Source organism: Oncorhynchus masou, chromosome 9 (assembly GCF_036934945.1).
Source record: "Oncorhynchus masou masou isolate Uvic2021 chromosome 9, UVic_Omas_1.1, whole genome shotgun sequence".
NCBI classification, from domain to species: Eukaryota; Metazoa; Chordata; class Actinopteri; order Salmoniformes; family Salmonidae; genus Oncorhynchus; species Oncorhynchus masou.
In genome coordinates this window covers 12,381,141-12,398,298 of record NC_088220.1, presented here as the reverse complement: position 1 = coordinate 12,398,298, position 17,158 = coordinate 12,381,141, and the positions used below count along the sequence as shown (strand labels likewise).

Below are 17,158 nucleotides of genomic sequence, written 5' to 3'. Positions count from 1 at the left end.
AACATGTAGTAGTTAGGTAACAGTAGGATACAGGAAGAATGGTTTACCTGGCATGGCTTTAGCCCAGTTCACCACAGACACCAGTTGTCTCTCTCCCAGCTCGTTGAGGCTGGACAGTAGGGAGGCGAAACAGTCTGGCTGGGAGGTGTCATGGCCTGCGTTGACCATTCCTGGCTCAATGGAACTCAGAATGTTGAGGAGGGAGGGGCGTAGACTGGGGGAGGGGCCAAGAGCGGGAGCCTGCAACGCAGCACAGCCTGCAGAGAGGGATATGACATGAAACAAGGCAAGGTGAATTGAGACATGAGATGAGAGACAAAATGAAACCTGTTGAGGCTGAATATTTACATTTACATTTAATATGTGCTGCCTTTCATCCAGGGTTGGGGTAAATTCTGAATTGAGTTGTAACTGCTTTCTTAGTCAGGGCTCACTTGAAAAAATAGCATTCTGGTTAAGAAAAATATTTTACATATGGTAATATTGATCCTCACATTTAGCCTGTGGGGAAACGGTGGATAACTGTAATCCCCCAGTCATCTCTCCAGTGCTCTCTCCAGTGCTCTCTCCTCCCCTCTCTCCTCCCCTCTCTCCAGGCCTCTCTCCTCCCCTCTCTCCAGTCCTCTCTTTGCCGGGTGCCTGTGTTCCCCCCTCCACTCCTCCTTTCAGCGGGCCAGCTCCCCTCAGCTTGCGGCCTGAAATGCACCACACACAGAAGTAGGACAGAGAGAAAGGCCCCACTAGGAGATATGAAGGAGTCTGAGGAGTGGGGTGAAGAAAGCTATTTTTCCATTCACATTACATCATTGCCGTGGCTGCTGGCCATGTGACATTCTTGGTCCGTCGCTCAAATTGACCGTAAATATCACAGTAGCCACTAGCGAGAAGCCACAATCTATTTAACAATGACAGAGACTTTTCTTCCCGAAATATTACACTACTTGATAATGCAACAATTCACAAGCATGTACAACACAACCGGAACGCATTCAGACGTTACTTATTCTAAAATGGATTAAATATATTTTCCCCCTCAACATTCTACACACAATACCCCATAATGACAACGTGAAAACGGGTTTTTAGAAATATTTTCAAATGTATTAAAAATGAAAGAAAAGCTGAAATACCTTATTTACATACGTATTCAGACCCTTTGCTATGAGACTCGAAATTCTGCTCAGGTGCTCATCCTGTTTCCATTGATCATCCTTGAGATCTTTATACAACTTAATTGGAGTCAACCTGTGGTAAACGTAATTGATTGGACATGATTTGGAAAAGCACACACCTGTCTATATAAGGTCCTACAGTTGACAGTGTATGTCAGAGCAAAAACCAAGTCATGAGGTCAAAGGAATTGTCCGTAGAGCTCAGAGACAGAATTGCGTCGAGGCACAGATCTAGGGAAGGGTACCAAAACATTTCTGCAGCATTGACGGTCCCCAAGAACACAGTGGCCTCCATCATTCTTAAATGCAAGAAGTTTGGAACCACCAAGACTCTTTCTAGAGCTGGCCACCTGGCCAAACTGAGCAATCGGGGGTGAAGGTCTTTGGTCAGGGAGGTGACCAAGAACCTGATGGTCACTCTGACAGAGCTCCCGAGTTCCTCTGTGGAGATGGGAGAACCTTCCTTGAAGGACAACTATCTTTGCAGCACTCCACCAATCAGGCCTTTATGGTAGTGGCCAGACGGAAACCACTCTTTAGTAAAAGGCACATGGCAGACACATTTTTACTTTGTCATTACGGGGTATTGTGTGTAGATTAATGAGGGGGAAACACCAATTTCACCAATTTTAGAATAAGGCGGTAGCGTAACAAATGTGGAAAAATTCAAGGGGTCTGAATACTTTCCGAATGCACTGTATGTGCAGACAATTAAAAGGTTTATTTTCTTGTCTGTAGGCTACACACATTACATTTTAGCTTCAAGACAAAAGTCCAGAGTTGCATGTTTTTATTAAGTACTGGTAACATGTAAAAAGTGAAGGATTAACCCTCTCATACAAATATAAAAGTACAAAGGCCTACTTTACAACTGACCAGGCTTCATTTGTATCAATATCATGCAAACCATTACATGTGGCAAAGGCAAAATGTGACTGAAAACATGGGTATTAGTGGCTGCAATGAGCTGTTTTATATGGAAGCCCATACCTGCCACCCAAAAATAACATATGAATGCCTCTTGATTTGTCAACATCCACAATTAATCTGATCAACTTTAGCCTACTGATAACAACCACAGCTGCATGTTTTAAACATGTCTGTAGCAAATTGAATTACAAAACCATGATGCATCTGCAAAAATCAACCATCATTCTGAGGACTAAGATGTCTAGTTTTTAATACATTTTTGCCTGAATTTTGTACATTTTTCCATATTCTCATTACCGCAATGCGTCTGGATTAAATTATTGGGTCATTTTATAAAATTGTACTTTTGAAAAACCTAACTGATTTGAATAAAACACAAAATATGTCACTGCAGTTTGTCCATAAATAGAGTTGCAAAGGGTTGGAAACTTCCCGGTAAATTTACAGAAATTTTCCTGGGAAGTTAAGCCCGGGAATCTTGCTTAAATTCATCAAAAGAGTTAGCTTATAACAGTGAACATTTTTTGTGGGATCCACATAAGGCAATTCTAGGTCTAGTGGCATATTTTGGTTAAACTATTCCCAATTCAATGGAATTGCAACCCTCTGCATGCACAGACTATTCTTCCATCACATGTACGGCTGATTCTCAAGATCTTGCACACTAATGAGATGCTATTGAGCCCACACCACTATACTGTCTGAGCCTAGGACTACAAGCTTTCTGGTAAATTTGGATTACAATACTGGGTGGGGTGAATATACACTACCTTTCAAAAGTTTGGGGTCACTTAGAAATGTCCGTGTTTTTTATAGAAAAGCTCATTTTTTGTCCATTAAAATAACATTAAATTGATCATAAATACAGTGTAGACATTGTTAATGTTGTAAATGACTATTGTAGCTGGAAACAGCTGATTCTTTATGGAAAATCTACATAGGTGTACAGAGGCCCATTATCAGCAACCATCACTCCTGTGTTCCAATGGCACGTTGTGTTAGCTAATCCAAGTTGATCATTTTAAAAGGCTAATTAATCATTAGAAAAAACCCTTTTGCAATTATGTTGAACAGCTGAAAACTGTTGTCCTTATTTTTTATATTTATTACAAAAAAACACAAGGAAGGGGTAACACTAAAGTATTACGTGTGAGGATGCGTGTGCATGAGTGATATAAAATATGTCATAGTTTCCTTTTTCATGATCAAAATCTTGTGAAACCCGAACCCTCCAAGATCCCCCCACAGTTCCCCAATAGCTGTCCCTCAACCATTCAAGACCCCTCCCACAGTCTCCCCCAGAAAAAATCGAATAAAAATACAACTAATTCCATTCCCCACCCCCAAGAACCCCCAAAGCATCAACAACCAAGAGAATCAACTAAAGAGAAAAAAGGAAAAGACAGAAGAAAACAGCAAACAACAATGCCAAAAAATATATATAATTATACATTTAAAACCAGTTAAGCATTAGGGGGCGCTATTACATTTTTTGGATGAAAAACGTTCCCGTTTTAAACAAGATATTTTGTCATGAAAAGATGCTCGACTATGCATATAATTGACAGCTTTGGATAGAAAACACTCTGACGTTTCCAAAACTGCAAAGATATTGTCTGTGAGTGCCACAGAACTGATGTTACAGGCGAAACCCAGATAAAAATCCAACCCGGAAGTGACGCATTTTTTGAAACCGCCTCATGCCAATGATTCCTTATATGGCTGTGAATGAGCTACGAATGAGCTTACGTTTTTCACGTAATCCCCAAGGTGTCTACAGCATTATGACGTCTTTTTACGCATTTCCATTGAAGAAAAGCCGTAAGGGACCATATATAGCAAGTGGTCACATGGTGTCTCCCGCAGAAGATCTTGCGTAAAATACTGAGGTAGCCATATTTCCAATCGCTTCTTATGAGAAACCAATTGCCTCAACGGATATATTATCGAATATATATGTTAAAAACACCTTGAGGATGGATCCTAAACAACGTTTTCCGTGTTTCTGTCGATATTATGGAGCAAATTTTGAAAAAAGTTTGGCGTTGTTGTGGTAGCATTTTCCATTGCTTTTCTTATTTTTGTGAAAATGTTGCCTGCTGCCAGCAGAGCCTAGCATAGCATTATGCCATGATAAAATTACACAAATGCTTGTCTAGCGTTGGCTGTAACGCATATTTTGAAAAACTGAGATGACAGTGTTGTTAACAAAAGGCTAAGCTTGTGTTTGAATATATTTAATTCATTTAATTTGCGATTTTCATGAATAGGAAAAGTTTCTAGGGGTATTTATGTCCGCTGTGTTATGCTAATTAGTTTGAGGCTATGATTATGATCCTGGATCTGGGATAGCTCGTCGCAAGAGGTTAAAACAAAGGACATACAGTGCCTTGCGAAAGTATTCGGCCCCCTTGAACTTTGCAACCTTTTGCCACATTTCAGGCTTCAAACATAAAGATATAAAACTGTATTTTTTGTGAAGAATCAACAACAAGTGGGACACAATCATGAAGTGGAACGACATTTATTGGATATTTCAAACTTTTTTAACAAATCAAAAACTGAAAAATTGGGCATGCAAAATTATTCAGCCCCTTTACTTTCAGTGCAGCAAACTCTCTCCAGAAGTTCAGTGAGGATCTCTGAATGATCCAATGTTGACCTAAATGACTAATGATGATAAATACAATCCACCTGTGTGTAATAAAGTCTCCGTATAAATGCACCTGCACTGTGATAGTCTCAGAGGTCCGTTAAAAGCGCAGAGAGCATCATGAAGAACAAGGAACACACCAGGCAGGTCCGAGATACTGTTGTGAAGAAGTTTAAAGCCAGATTTGGATACAAAAAGACTTCCCAAGCTTTAAACATCCCAAGGAGCACTGTGCAAGCGATAATATTGAAATGGAAGGAGTATCAGACCACTGCAAATCTACCAAGACCTGGCCATCCCTCTAAACTTTCTGCTCATACAAGGAGAAGACAGATCAGAGATGCAGCCAAGAGGCCCATGATCACTCTGGATGAACTGCAGAGATCTACAGCTGAGGTGGGAGACTCTGTCCATAGGACAACAATCAGTCGTATATTGCACAAATCTGGCCTTTATGGAAGAGTGGCAAGAAGAAAGCCATTTCTTAAAGATATCCATAAAAAGTGTTGTTTAAAGTTTGCCACAAGCCACCTGGGAGACACACCAAACATGTGGAAGAAGGTGCTCTGGTCAGATGAAACCAAAATTGAACTTTTTGGCAACAATGCAAAACGTTATGTTTGGCGTAAAAGCAACACAGCTCATCACCGTGACCACACCATCCCCACTGTCAAACATGGTGGTGGCAGCATCATGGTTTGGGCCTGCTTTTCTTCATCAAGGACAGGGAAGATGGTTAAAATTGATGGGAAGATGGATGGAGCCAAATACAGGACCATTCTGGAAGAAAACCTGATGGAGTCTGCAAAAGACCTGAGACTGGGACGGAGATTTGTCTTCCAACAAGACACTGATCCAAAACATAAAGCAAAATCTACAATGGAATGGTTTAAAAATAAACATATCCAGGTGTTAGAATGGCCAAGTCAAAGTCCAGACCTGAATCCAATCGAGAATCTGTGGAAAGAACTGAAAACTGCTGTTCACAAATGCTCTCCATCCAACCTCACTGAGCTCGAGCTGTTTTGCAAGGAGGAATGGAAAAAATTTCAGTCTCTCGATGTGCAAAACTGATAGAGACATACCCCAAGCGACTTACAGCTGTAATCGCAGCAAAAGGTGGCGCTACAAAGTATTAACTTAAGGGGGCTGAATAATTTTGCACGCCTAATTTTTCAGTTTTTGATTTGTTAAAAAAGTTTGAAATATCCAATAAATCTCGTTCCACTTCATGATTGTGTCCCACTTGTTGTTGATTCTTCACAAAAAAATACAGTTTTATATCTTTATGTTTGAAGCCTGAAATGTGGCAAAAGGTCGCAAAGTTCAAGGGGGCCGAATACTTTCGCAAGGCACTGTAAAGGACAACTGAAATCATAACAGCAATGCCAACTGTATATGTTTGTGCATGTCTGGTACTATTACATGTATGTGTGTGTTCTTATATGTGTTGATTTGAATGAGAGTGTGTGTATATGCATGTGTACAAACACCTGCAGGGCATCAGCCTCTGGCAAACCGGCATTCGTTGGAAAAACACTGCCACAGTGTCATTCAAATGTACTTTTATTATGTTTTATTTAGACCCCCCCCCCTTATCTTTGACCATGATTCTCTCTCACACACAGCAACTCCACTCCCACTTGTCTCCAATTCCACATCCCAACCCTCAGCTTCCCTCAGACGATCCCATCTATCTCTGCTGGCCACCCACTTCGTGTTTTTACGCAACACATATCTTTCAACTATGCTATGATATTTAACATACAATTTCAATCTATCTAATTGAATCTACAGATTCCGTGTTGAAGATAAATAGTTTTACTAAGAGTATTAGTATATTAGTAATTGACTGACCCGGTCTCTCCAGATCGCCTAACAGTAATATTTCTAGGGTCAATTTTAGATCAACGCTATTCATTTTCAGACAAACCTCAGACCAGAAACAGGCTACCTGAGGGCAATACCAAAATAAATGGTCTATTGATTCTGTATCCTCAAAAAAAAAAGCATGAAGTCTTGAATCTTGTGTTATTTTATATATCAACTCATACACCCTGTACCATGGAATCAGTACATAAAAAAATCTCTTCCCAACTATTTTGCAATCTGTATGACACAGTTGTCAACATCCTGGTCCTCAAATTAAACTGGTATACTTTCCTATTTATGCTATTTTTATTCCTCTGCCAGTTTTGATCCTTTATATTGGGCAGACAGACCAGTTCCTTACCTCCTCCTGCTGCCACCCGCCTCCTCCATTTTTGTGGCAATGCTGTAATCAATTAGTTGTACTCTTGGAATGAGCAGACCTTCCCTTACAATTCTCATAACTCCATGAAGGACATAACTCTACCATTACAATTTACAATATCATTTAAGAACAAAATGCCCTTTTCAAACATCTTTCCCATAAAAACAGGTATTTTAACAACCAGCACATTTGAGTTCAGCCATAATATTTGTTGTAATATTTGTTCTATCTTTTCAGGGGGATGACATTGTAATTGTAGCCAGCTCTGCAATGCTTGTTTGAAAAAGACAGATACTTTGAAAAAAGTATCACTTTCAATGAATCGAAAATGAGACATGGCAATCTGCACAAAGGCAAAAAGGCCATTTTAAACAATGGATGAGCTTTTATTAGTAATCTACTTGAGAACCATTTAGGGTTCAAATAAAACTTTTGAATAAGTGAAGCTTTTAGAGAGAGGTTTAGTGCTTTTATATTTAATCATCTCATCTCAACCCACCCAATTCATTTCATTACATAGATAGGCTTGTTTTATTTTGTCTTGTTTAGCTTCCGAGATAAAGTAAGATATTTTTTGCTCATATGATTTGAAAGCGAATCATCAGCAGTAGGCAGCGCCATAAGTAAGTGAGTAAACTGAGATATGACTAAGGAGTTAATCAGGGCAATTTTTCCATAAATAGACAGGTATTTACCTCTCCATGGTTGCAGGATCTTGTCTATTTTTACAAGTTTTCTATTGAAATTCATTGTGGAGAGCGTATTTATATATTTTTGTGATGTGAATACCGAGTATGTCTACTTAACCATCAGCCAATTTATAGCTAAACTGCAGGGTAATGTAAAAGTTGTATTTTTTAAGTATCCAATACGTAATATTGTACACTTATCATAATTAGGTTTTAGTCCAGAGAGTCCAGAAAAGTTATCTAGCTCTTCAATGAGACATTGCAGGGATCTAGCTTGCAGACTTAACATAAAACTTGAGTCATCGGCATACATGGACAAGTTTGTTTTTAAGCCTTGGATTTCTAATCCTCTAATGTTGTTTTTAGATCTCATTTTAATAGCTAGCATTTCGATGGCCATAACGAATAGATATTGTGACAGCGGACACCCTTGTTTAACTCCTCTTGACAATTCAAAACTCTCTGAGAAGTAGCCGTTATTTACTATTTTACACCTGGGGTTGCTATACATTATTTGTACCCATTTTATAAGAGAATTACCAAAATTGAAAAAAATACAGGCATTTATAAATAAAATCCAGTCTTACTTTATCAAATGCCTTTTCAAAATCCACTATATATACCATTCCTGGCTTCTTATGTTTCATGATGTTCTATTATTTCTAGTAGTTGTCGTATATTATCTCCAATGTATCATCCATGTAAAAAACCTGTCTGATCAGGATGAACAATACCTGGTAAAACCCTTTTAATTCTGAGCGCTATGCATTTTGTTAGCATAACTGTCATTCCCTGACACTGAAGATGAGGCCTCAGAGTATGATGTTCAAGAGGTGGACATTGAGGAGGTCCAGGAAGAAGACATGGAAGGCTGAGAGGAAGACAACAAAAGCTTTAATTTCTAGACAATCATTTTACAGATGTATGTTGAAAATGTTTTTGTGTGATGCAATGAATCATTGGGGATCATTCATTATTCCCTTTATTTTGTTGTTCAGTGAAATCATCCCATGTGAAGAGTCAACTCATTTAATTAATGTTCAATGAGAAACTAAATTGTTTTTTTATTTCTATTGGAAGGACTTAATCATTTGCAATTATGTCTACTTAGATAAGGTAAAAGGTTTATGTTTCTGTCTCCATATGATATGGTAAATACATATAATGCAAAAAACATCTACATTTAAATGGTATTACCATTAATTTGCATATATTTCCATTAATTCCCATATATTCCTGTTAATTCCCATGGAAAGTTTCCACCTCTGAATATTCCCCAAAATGTGCAACCCTATCCATAAATCCTAAAAATGTTATACTAGTTGAAGTTTACATTAAACTATAATATTTATTAAGTGTAAATCATTACCGTAACACTTTTTCAACTTCCTGTAGAAACTCCATAAAGTTTCATCCACCCATGATGCATATCTAGAGGAGTAGTAGGATTTAATTTATCTACTTATATGCCTTCAGAATGAGGTTCTTATTCTCAAACAACCCCTTTACCCCATTCGGCCTTTTCATTACTGGAATGGTTAACAAGCTCAAATTTAGAAAAAGTCCAATTTAATTATAATTGTATAATTTAATTTTGTATATTTTTATTTTCAGTGCATTTTTTTTTTAAATCAGGCATTTTCATTCGGGAAGCAATGTAAGAAATATTGGCAATTGATTTGTTTATCACTTTTTGGGATTGTTGCAGTGATTGAATTGTGGAATTTGTGGTAAAATGCATAATATCTTCTAAAACAACATAATGATAATTATGAAAAATGCTCTGATCCCATCTGAGCGAGGGGAAACGTATATGTTTTTATAGCCTAAAATAGGCCAATTTATTTGTGTCCTGAGATAATGTGAATGTGATCAAACTTCGTGTAGCTAGGCTACCTAGGCCTTTTTATTCCGAAATGATTGGCTTGAACTAATGAATTAACACAATAGTGATGACACACTGTATGAGTATCTATTCAATTACAGATGTAAAGGCCACACAACACCATACACAGCCAGCTCAGCCCTGCTAGTCTCTGTCCAATCCCAGTTGTTCTCTATGTGTAAAGGGTTTTCATCCTTTCTAGGGCCAGAAGTTTTTCCAGGAGTTTTTTTTAATGACCTTACAGCTGATTTATTACTACAACTAGGGATCTGGGAGTTGGTTAAGGTTACTACAAGCTAAACTCTGTTCTTCTACTTGCGTGTACGTGGGTGGAGTAGGATTCTATTTTTGGCGTGTAGGTGGATGGAGTAGGATTCTATTTTTGGTGTGTAGGTGGGTGGAGTAGGATTCTATTTTTGGCGTGTAGGTGGGTGGAGTAGGATTCTATTTTTGGCGTGCACGTGGGTGGAGTAGGATTCTATTTTTGGCGTGCACGTGGGTGGAGTAGGATTCTATTTTTGGCGTGTAGGTGGGTGGAGTAGGATTCTATTTTTGGCATGTACGTGGGTGGAGTAGGATTCTATTTTTGGCATGTACGTGGTTGGAGTAGGATTCTATTTTTGCATATAAAAAAACTGAATATGATAAATAATACAAAATATACCCAGGTAATATTCTTCTACTTGCCGGTGTAACCTAAAGCGTTATTCCAGTTAAATATGCTGCTTGTGTATGTATTCCCACATCAGCCTACAGCACTTTCTACCATTTCACAATAGCCTGTAATCACAAGTTATTACTGCTAAACAAAATACCTTTTTGGGTAGATTCTAACAAGGCTACAATGTTGTTTGGTTTGTTGTTTGAACAGTAGCTCAGATTATATTTGCTTATCAATGCAAAATAGGCTTCTTTGATGCATAGCTTATACTGTTGATCAGATCAAGGAATCAAGCAAACATCATTGCCTACACAACACTGCCCCCACGGGAAGGGTACATCGAATGTCAGTGCGCACTGCAAGGAGCCTCCCCTTTCATAACAAAAAACAACATTGCGACACTATGCTACGTCGCCGCCATTTGAGTATTCTGTGTAGTAACCTTTTGGTTAGCCTACTACCAGATCAAGAAAACTCTGAGCCCCAGGAAAATAACTCCCCCCACAACTGGGACCTGTGGTGCCACATCTGAAATCACTGCACAATGTTGCAAACAGTGTTGCCAACTATTGTTCAGTGATATCTGCTATTGGCCCCTTGATTTCTCTCTAGATTATGTTTTTGCTGTTGCCACGACGACATCACAGCACCATTTTGACTTGCTGCTGCACAGCTGCACTCCCCGACATAAGATTTTCCCCTCCTCTCTCACCGCACACCCCCTCCCCTGGTGCTTCTCTGCCTGTGCATGGCCCACTGCTGCTGCACAGCTGCACTCCCCGACACAACATTTTCCCCTCCTCTCTCACCGCACACCCCCTCCCCTGGTGCTTCTCTGCCTGTGCATGGCCCACTGCTGTTGCACAGACCGCTTCTCCCACTCTTGTATGTGGCAGAATTGAGTTGGAAAAAGTAGCTACATGCTGTCAAAACTCCCCAAAGCAGCCTGAAAGGCAGCCTGAAAGGCAGCCTGAAAAGCAGCTGAATTTACCAATGAAAGTCACAGGATAGGGAGTAAAACCTAGTCATGATTCCTGCTTCTTCAAAGACCCTGTAACCAAAATACAAGTAGGTGTGTCTAGCCTTCCTCCCCTCTTATTCTCTGCTCCCCTCTTCTCCCCCTTCTTTTTGGTGATCTCTTTCTCTCCCTCTCTCCATTTAACGGTCATGTATGTTATGGTAAAAGTTGTAACCTTTGAGGCTCATTCCAGACCGGAAGCATCTGCTGAGACGACAGGAAGGACAGTTCTTCCTCCTCAGCTTGTCGATGGTGCAGTCGTTACGGCTGGCGCACAGGTGATTCTGCTTACCTGGGGACACAAAAACAAACAAGGCCACTGCAGGGGAATTGGATATCCCATTTCCTGTATGTGTGTGGGGCTCCCAAGTGGTGCAGCGGTCTAAGGCACTGCATCTCAGTGCCAGAGTTGTCACTAAAGACCCTTGTTCGATTCCAGGCTTTATCACAACATGCTGTGATTGGGAGTCCCATAAGGAGGCACACAATTGGCCCAGGGTCGTGGTGAGGGTTTGCCCGTGGGTAGGCCGTCATTATAATTAAGAATTTGTTCTTAATTAACTGACTTGCCTAGTAAAATGAATGTAAACAAAGTGATATATGTGTGTGTGTATGGCTCACCCTCTGCAGCCCTCTTGAAGAACACCTTGCAGCTCCCACAGGTAACAGCTCCATAGTGACAGCCTGACGCCTCGTCTCCACATACCTTACACACCCTCCGGTCAGAGAAGTACACTGGCAACATATCCTCACATCTGAAACACACACACATCTGTAAACACCTAACACTCTTTCAGATCTTACAGATACACTCTCACTGGCAACATATTAGAGGGCGACCGATTATGATTTTTCAACACCGATGCCGATTATTGGAGGACAAAAAAAGCCAATACCGATGAATCGGACAATTTTTAAAATTTATTGGTAATAATGACAATTACAACAATACTGAATGAACACTTATTTTAACTTAATATATAAGTTAAAATAATAAATAATAAATTCAATTTAGCCTCAAATAAATAATGAAACAAGTTCAATTTGGTTTAAATAATACAAAAACAAAGTGTTGGAGAAGAAAGTAAAAGTGCAATATGTGCCATGTATGAAAGCTAACGTTTCAGTTCCTTGTTCAGAACATGAGAACATATGAAAGCTGGTGGTTCCTTTTAACATGAGTCTTCAATATTCCCAAGTAAGAAGTTTTAGGTTGTTGTTATTACAGGAATTATAGGACTATTTCCCTCTATACCATTTGTATTTCATATACCTTTGACAATTGGATGTTCTTATAGGCACTTTAGTATTGCCAGTGTAACAGTATAGCTTTCATCCCTCTCCTCGCCTGGGCTCGAACCAGGAACACATCGACAACAGCCACCCTCGAAGCAGCGTTACCCATGCAGAGCAAGGGGAACAACTACTCCAAGTCTCAGAGCGAGTGACGTTTGAAACGCTATTAGCGCGCACCCCGCTAACTAGCTAGCCATTTCACATCGGTTACACCAGTCTAATCTCGGGTGTTGATAGGCTTGAAGTCATAAACAGCTCAATGCTTGAAGCATTGCGAAGAGCTGCTGGCAAAATGCACGAAAGTGCTGATTGAATGAATGCTTACGGGCCTGCTGGTGCCTACCATTGCTCAGTCAGACTGCTCTATCAAATCATAGACTTAATTATAACATAATAAAACACAGAAATACGAGCCTTAGGTCATTAATATGGTCGAATCCGGAAACTATCATCTCGAAAACAAGACGTTTATTCTTTCAGTAAAATAAGGAACCGTTCCGTATTGTATCTAATGGGAGGCATCCATCAGTCTAAATGTTCCTGTTACATTGCACAACCTTCAATGTTATGTCATAATTACCTACAATTCGGGCAAATTAGGTGGCAGTAAATGTTGCATATACACTGACTGCGTGCAATGAACGCAAGAGAAGTGACACAATTTCACCTGGTTAATATTGCCTGCTAACCTGGATTTATTTTAGCTAAATATGCAGGTCTAAAAATATAGACTTCTGTGTATTGATTTTAAGAAAGGCATTGATGTTTATGGTTAGGTACACATAGGAGCAACGACAGTCCTTTTTCTCGAATACGCATCGCATCGATTATATGCAACGCAGGACACGCTAGATAAACTAGTAATATCATCAACCATGTGTAGTTAACTAGTGATTATGATTGATTGATTGTTTTTTATAAGATACGTTTAATTCATTAACGTTTAAATGCGTTAATGCTAGCTAGCAACTTACCTTGGCTTACTGCATTCGCGTAACAGGCAGGCTCCTCGTGGAGTGCAATGAGAGGCCGGTGGTTTGAGCGTTAGACTAGTTAACTGTAAGGTTGCAAGATTGAATCCCCGAGCTGACAAGATAAAAATCTGTCGTTCTGCCCCTGAACAAGGCAGTTAACCCACCGTTCCTAGGCCGTCATTGAAAATAAGAATATGTTCTTAACTGACTTGCATAGTTAAATAAAGATTAAATAAAGGTGTAAAAAATATATATATATATATTTTTTTTTAAATCGTCCAAATCGGTGTCCAAAAATATTGATTTCTGATTGTTATGAAAACTTGAAATCGGCCCTAATTAAATCGGCCATTCCGATTAATCGGTCGATCTCTACTGTAAACACACACCTAACATGTGGGTAACACTCTTTTAGATCTTACAGCTACATCTCATAACCACACACACACACACAGAGACGTACATACATACACACACACACAGACAGAAACACACACACACACACACAGATGTACACACATATACACACGCACACATTCACCTGAAATCACACAACACACACCTAACACTATTTCAGATCTTACAGCTACACCCTCACATCTGAAATGCACCTACCTGCCTATACCTGCTGATCTGCACATACTTGCCTATTGATGTGGGATTGAGTCATGCAGATCCTTTCTAATTCAGTTAGCAGCAGAATCTGTTAATCAGACGGTGTGGACGACGGGCTCAGATCAACATTACACTACTTTTGAGGTATAACAAGTCTGACAAACTTTACATTTTAAATTAGCCAGCTACCCGTTTAAAGGGCGACTGCGCTTCCTGAATTGGCCTCGTTTTAAATTTAAATTTGGTTAATTAATAAATGCTAGGGGCCATGACTGAATTCAAACGTGAGTTGGTTTCGGGGTGTGGTTTGATGTGGGTACCTCGTGTGTGTTTGCAGGTGGAAAGAAGTAAACAAATTATTTAGCCAATTACTGTCAGTAAGCTGGTGTGCGACTGTGTCAAAGTTGGTTTGACCTTGGATAGCCTTTCTATAAATGAAATGGTCCTTGAATGTGAATTAATTCAACTTGATCGGTATCCGCTACTAGATCTTTGACTGACCCACCACACCACAGCCTTGGCAATAAGTGTGATATCATTATGAAAGCTGTAATATACAACTTTTTGGGCGACCTGACCAAATTCACATAGAAATATGAGTTATAGATCTGTCATTCTCATTGAAAACCTGTCTAAGAAGCGGTAGATCTGTTCTATGTGCGCTATTTCTATGCTTCCCGTGCTTAAGTTTCGTTTTTTGAGCGTTTTACTTTTGGTTTTGTACAACAGCTTAACTATTAGAATTTTAGCAACCAGGAAACGTCAGTGATTTCTGCACAGTGCATCTTTTAGTGAGTGTTGCCTTATGTCCTACTGGGCCTTGTTGATTGAGACTAAATACATTACACCTGGTTAGTTGAAGGCCAGCGTAAAGTCAGCTGGAAGCCTATTACTCTAATAGTCATGAAATAAACACTGGTTAGGAAGGTAAACAGTGTTGTCAGAGACAGACACACTGCTGGGTAATAGTCACGAGACTGGCCATGCTGAAAGGGACAGTGGCTATAACCTATCACTTGCAGTCTGTCCTCTCCAGCATGGGAGTCTCTGTGGCAGCTGGTGCAGGGAATTAGGTCATTATAACACATAGCATAAATGCTATTATAACCTGTGGTTTGAGCTCTGAATGGTGATTTTACTGCTCAGGAGTTTGTGGTATATTTATTTAACCAGGCAAGTCAGTTCAGAACAAATTCTTATTTTCAATGACAGCCAAGGAACGGTGGGGTAACTACCTCGTTCAGGGGCAGAAAGGCAGATTTTTATCTTGTCAGCTCGGGGATTCTATCTTGCAACCGTTCAGTTAGAAATCCAACACTCTAACCAGATATGGCCAATACACCACAGCTCAGGCCACATACCACACCCCCTCGTGCCTTTTTGCTTCATTGAATTTGACATATTATAACATCTGATATTACTGTTGTTTTGTTATGATTACATAGTTAGAGAAGCTCCATTAATTTTCCTCTAGTCTGCTTGGTCTGACGTGAAAACAAACAAAGAAACAATTGAAATAATATGTCTTATAAAGAGTATATCTACCTCAGTCTGGAGTCAGCACTCATCCATCCAGAACTCTCCTTCTTGATAGCGGAGTGATACACTTGTTGAAGACCGCTTTCATGCATCACACTTTGGTAACTTTGCTTCTGGACACGACCCTCTTGTGGCATCCCAGGGTCATATTCCTGATAGTTAACCCCAGGGGGACAGGCTTTACGTGCTCCACAAGACATGCAATTTCCGTTGTCCAAATATTTACAGAACCAAGATCCACCCGCCACCGGACAGGGTCCCTCGTGTCCTGGTTCGGTTTTGTTAAGGCTGCTTTTGATGAGGCCATTGACGGTCGATTGATCCGTAAATTCCCTACCAAATAACTGGGTTGGGGCGTCTTTACGGAATGGAGAACTTAAAGGTAACAATTCGTCAAACTGAGAGGGCACCGAGAGCGCAATAGCGTTATCCAAATTCACGAACATGTCCGAGTTTTTACGGAGACCTCTGGCAATTTCCAACTCGTGCATAGGCCTTGTCACCTTCCATGCGCTGTCCCTTTCGCGCTCGAGGGTCTGTAAAAAACCGACATAATTTTGTCCGCAAATGTCTTGATGTACTTCGAACGATGGCCCGAGATCATTTGATTTAATTGTCGTTTTCCTCTGCATCTGGGTGGTTAACTCTGAGGTCATACTTGCGCCAGCTCCAAACTCTGGAGAAGACTCCTCGGAGACTGAAAAATGGTTTCCATGATTTGGGCCGCAGTCTGCAGAGAAGGCAGGGCCGCTCCGTCCATTATCCACTACCTCGTTTAACTGCGAACTCAAACCTAAAGACACTGACACCGCGTCACATAACTCCTTGGCTGTATCTGATATATTGGTGCAACTCTGCATTGTTGTTTTGATTTCTTCCCAGGCGCGGACAGTTCCAAAAAAAGACGTGCTCACGAGGTCTTCGGTTTTCACTGTAGGCCTAAAGCACGAGGAGCTACTACATTTTTTTCCCGTGGTGAGAGTAGACGCAACTACGTTAAATCTTAACGTAACCGTGTAACCAGAGACTCCTGTTATGTCGTTATATCGGGCCACCACCTATAACCTCCCCGATCTGAACTACGGGAGACTACAGTACATGAACAACAAATCCCTTCTTACGCCTCTGCGTTTTGCTCATTCGTTGTGACCTCGGGGAGGGAAAGGCTGGCGCGTGTCCAAGTTGTGACTCGTGTAGGGTAAAGTGCATTCTCTACGGTGTTATTACTGTCTGTTTATAACACCGTGTTCTTCATCTATCAGTTACTTATTTGACCGTTACAATTATGACTGTAAAGTATATTTAAAATATATTTTTAATAAAGTTGTAGAGAGACTGAGTGTTGTTGCTGGTTCGTTATATCTCACAGTCAAAACAGACGTGTACACTCTTCCTCTTCCTCCAGTGCAATAACACAACAATAGTGAGTTGTCCGTGTTTTTCTGACCCCCAGACACTCCTGTAATCTGTTT

The 17,158-nt window shown here is 40.1% G+C and overlaps 1 protein-coding gene across 1 annotated transcript in view; it reads right to left on the bottom strand.

Moving 5' to 3' along the window:
- LOC135545529 (androgen receptor-like) overlaps positions 1–16,860 on the bottom strand; it is a 32,512-nt gene extending 15,652 nt beyond the window's left edge. Inside the window, exons 1-5 of the mRNA XM_064973187.1 lie at positions 15,693–16,860; positions 11,884–12,017; positions 11,438–11,554; positions 495–695; positions 48–257 (exon numbers count right to left, since the gene is read on the bottom strand). Of these exons, the coding sequence (XP_064829259.1) occupies positions 48–257; positions 495–695; positions 11,438–11,554; positions 11,884–12,017; positions 15,693–16,546 (1,516 nt within the window). The 5' untranslated portion in view covers positions 16,547–16,860. The remainder of the gene's footprint in view (positions 1–47; positions 258–494; positions 696–11,437; positions 11,555–11,883; positions 12,018–15,692) is intronic.
- Between the last annotated feature and the right edge of the window lie 298 nt (positions 16,861–17,158).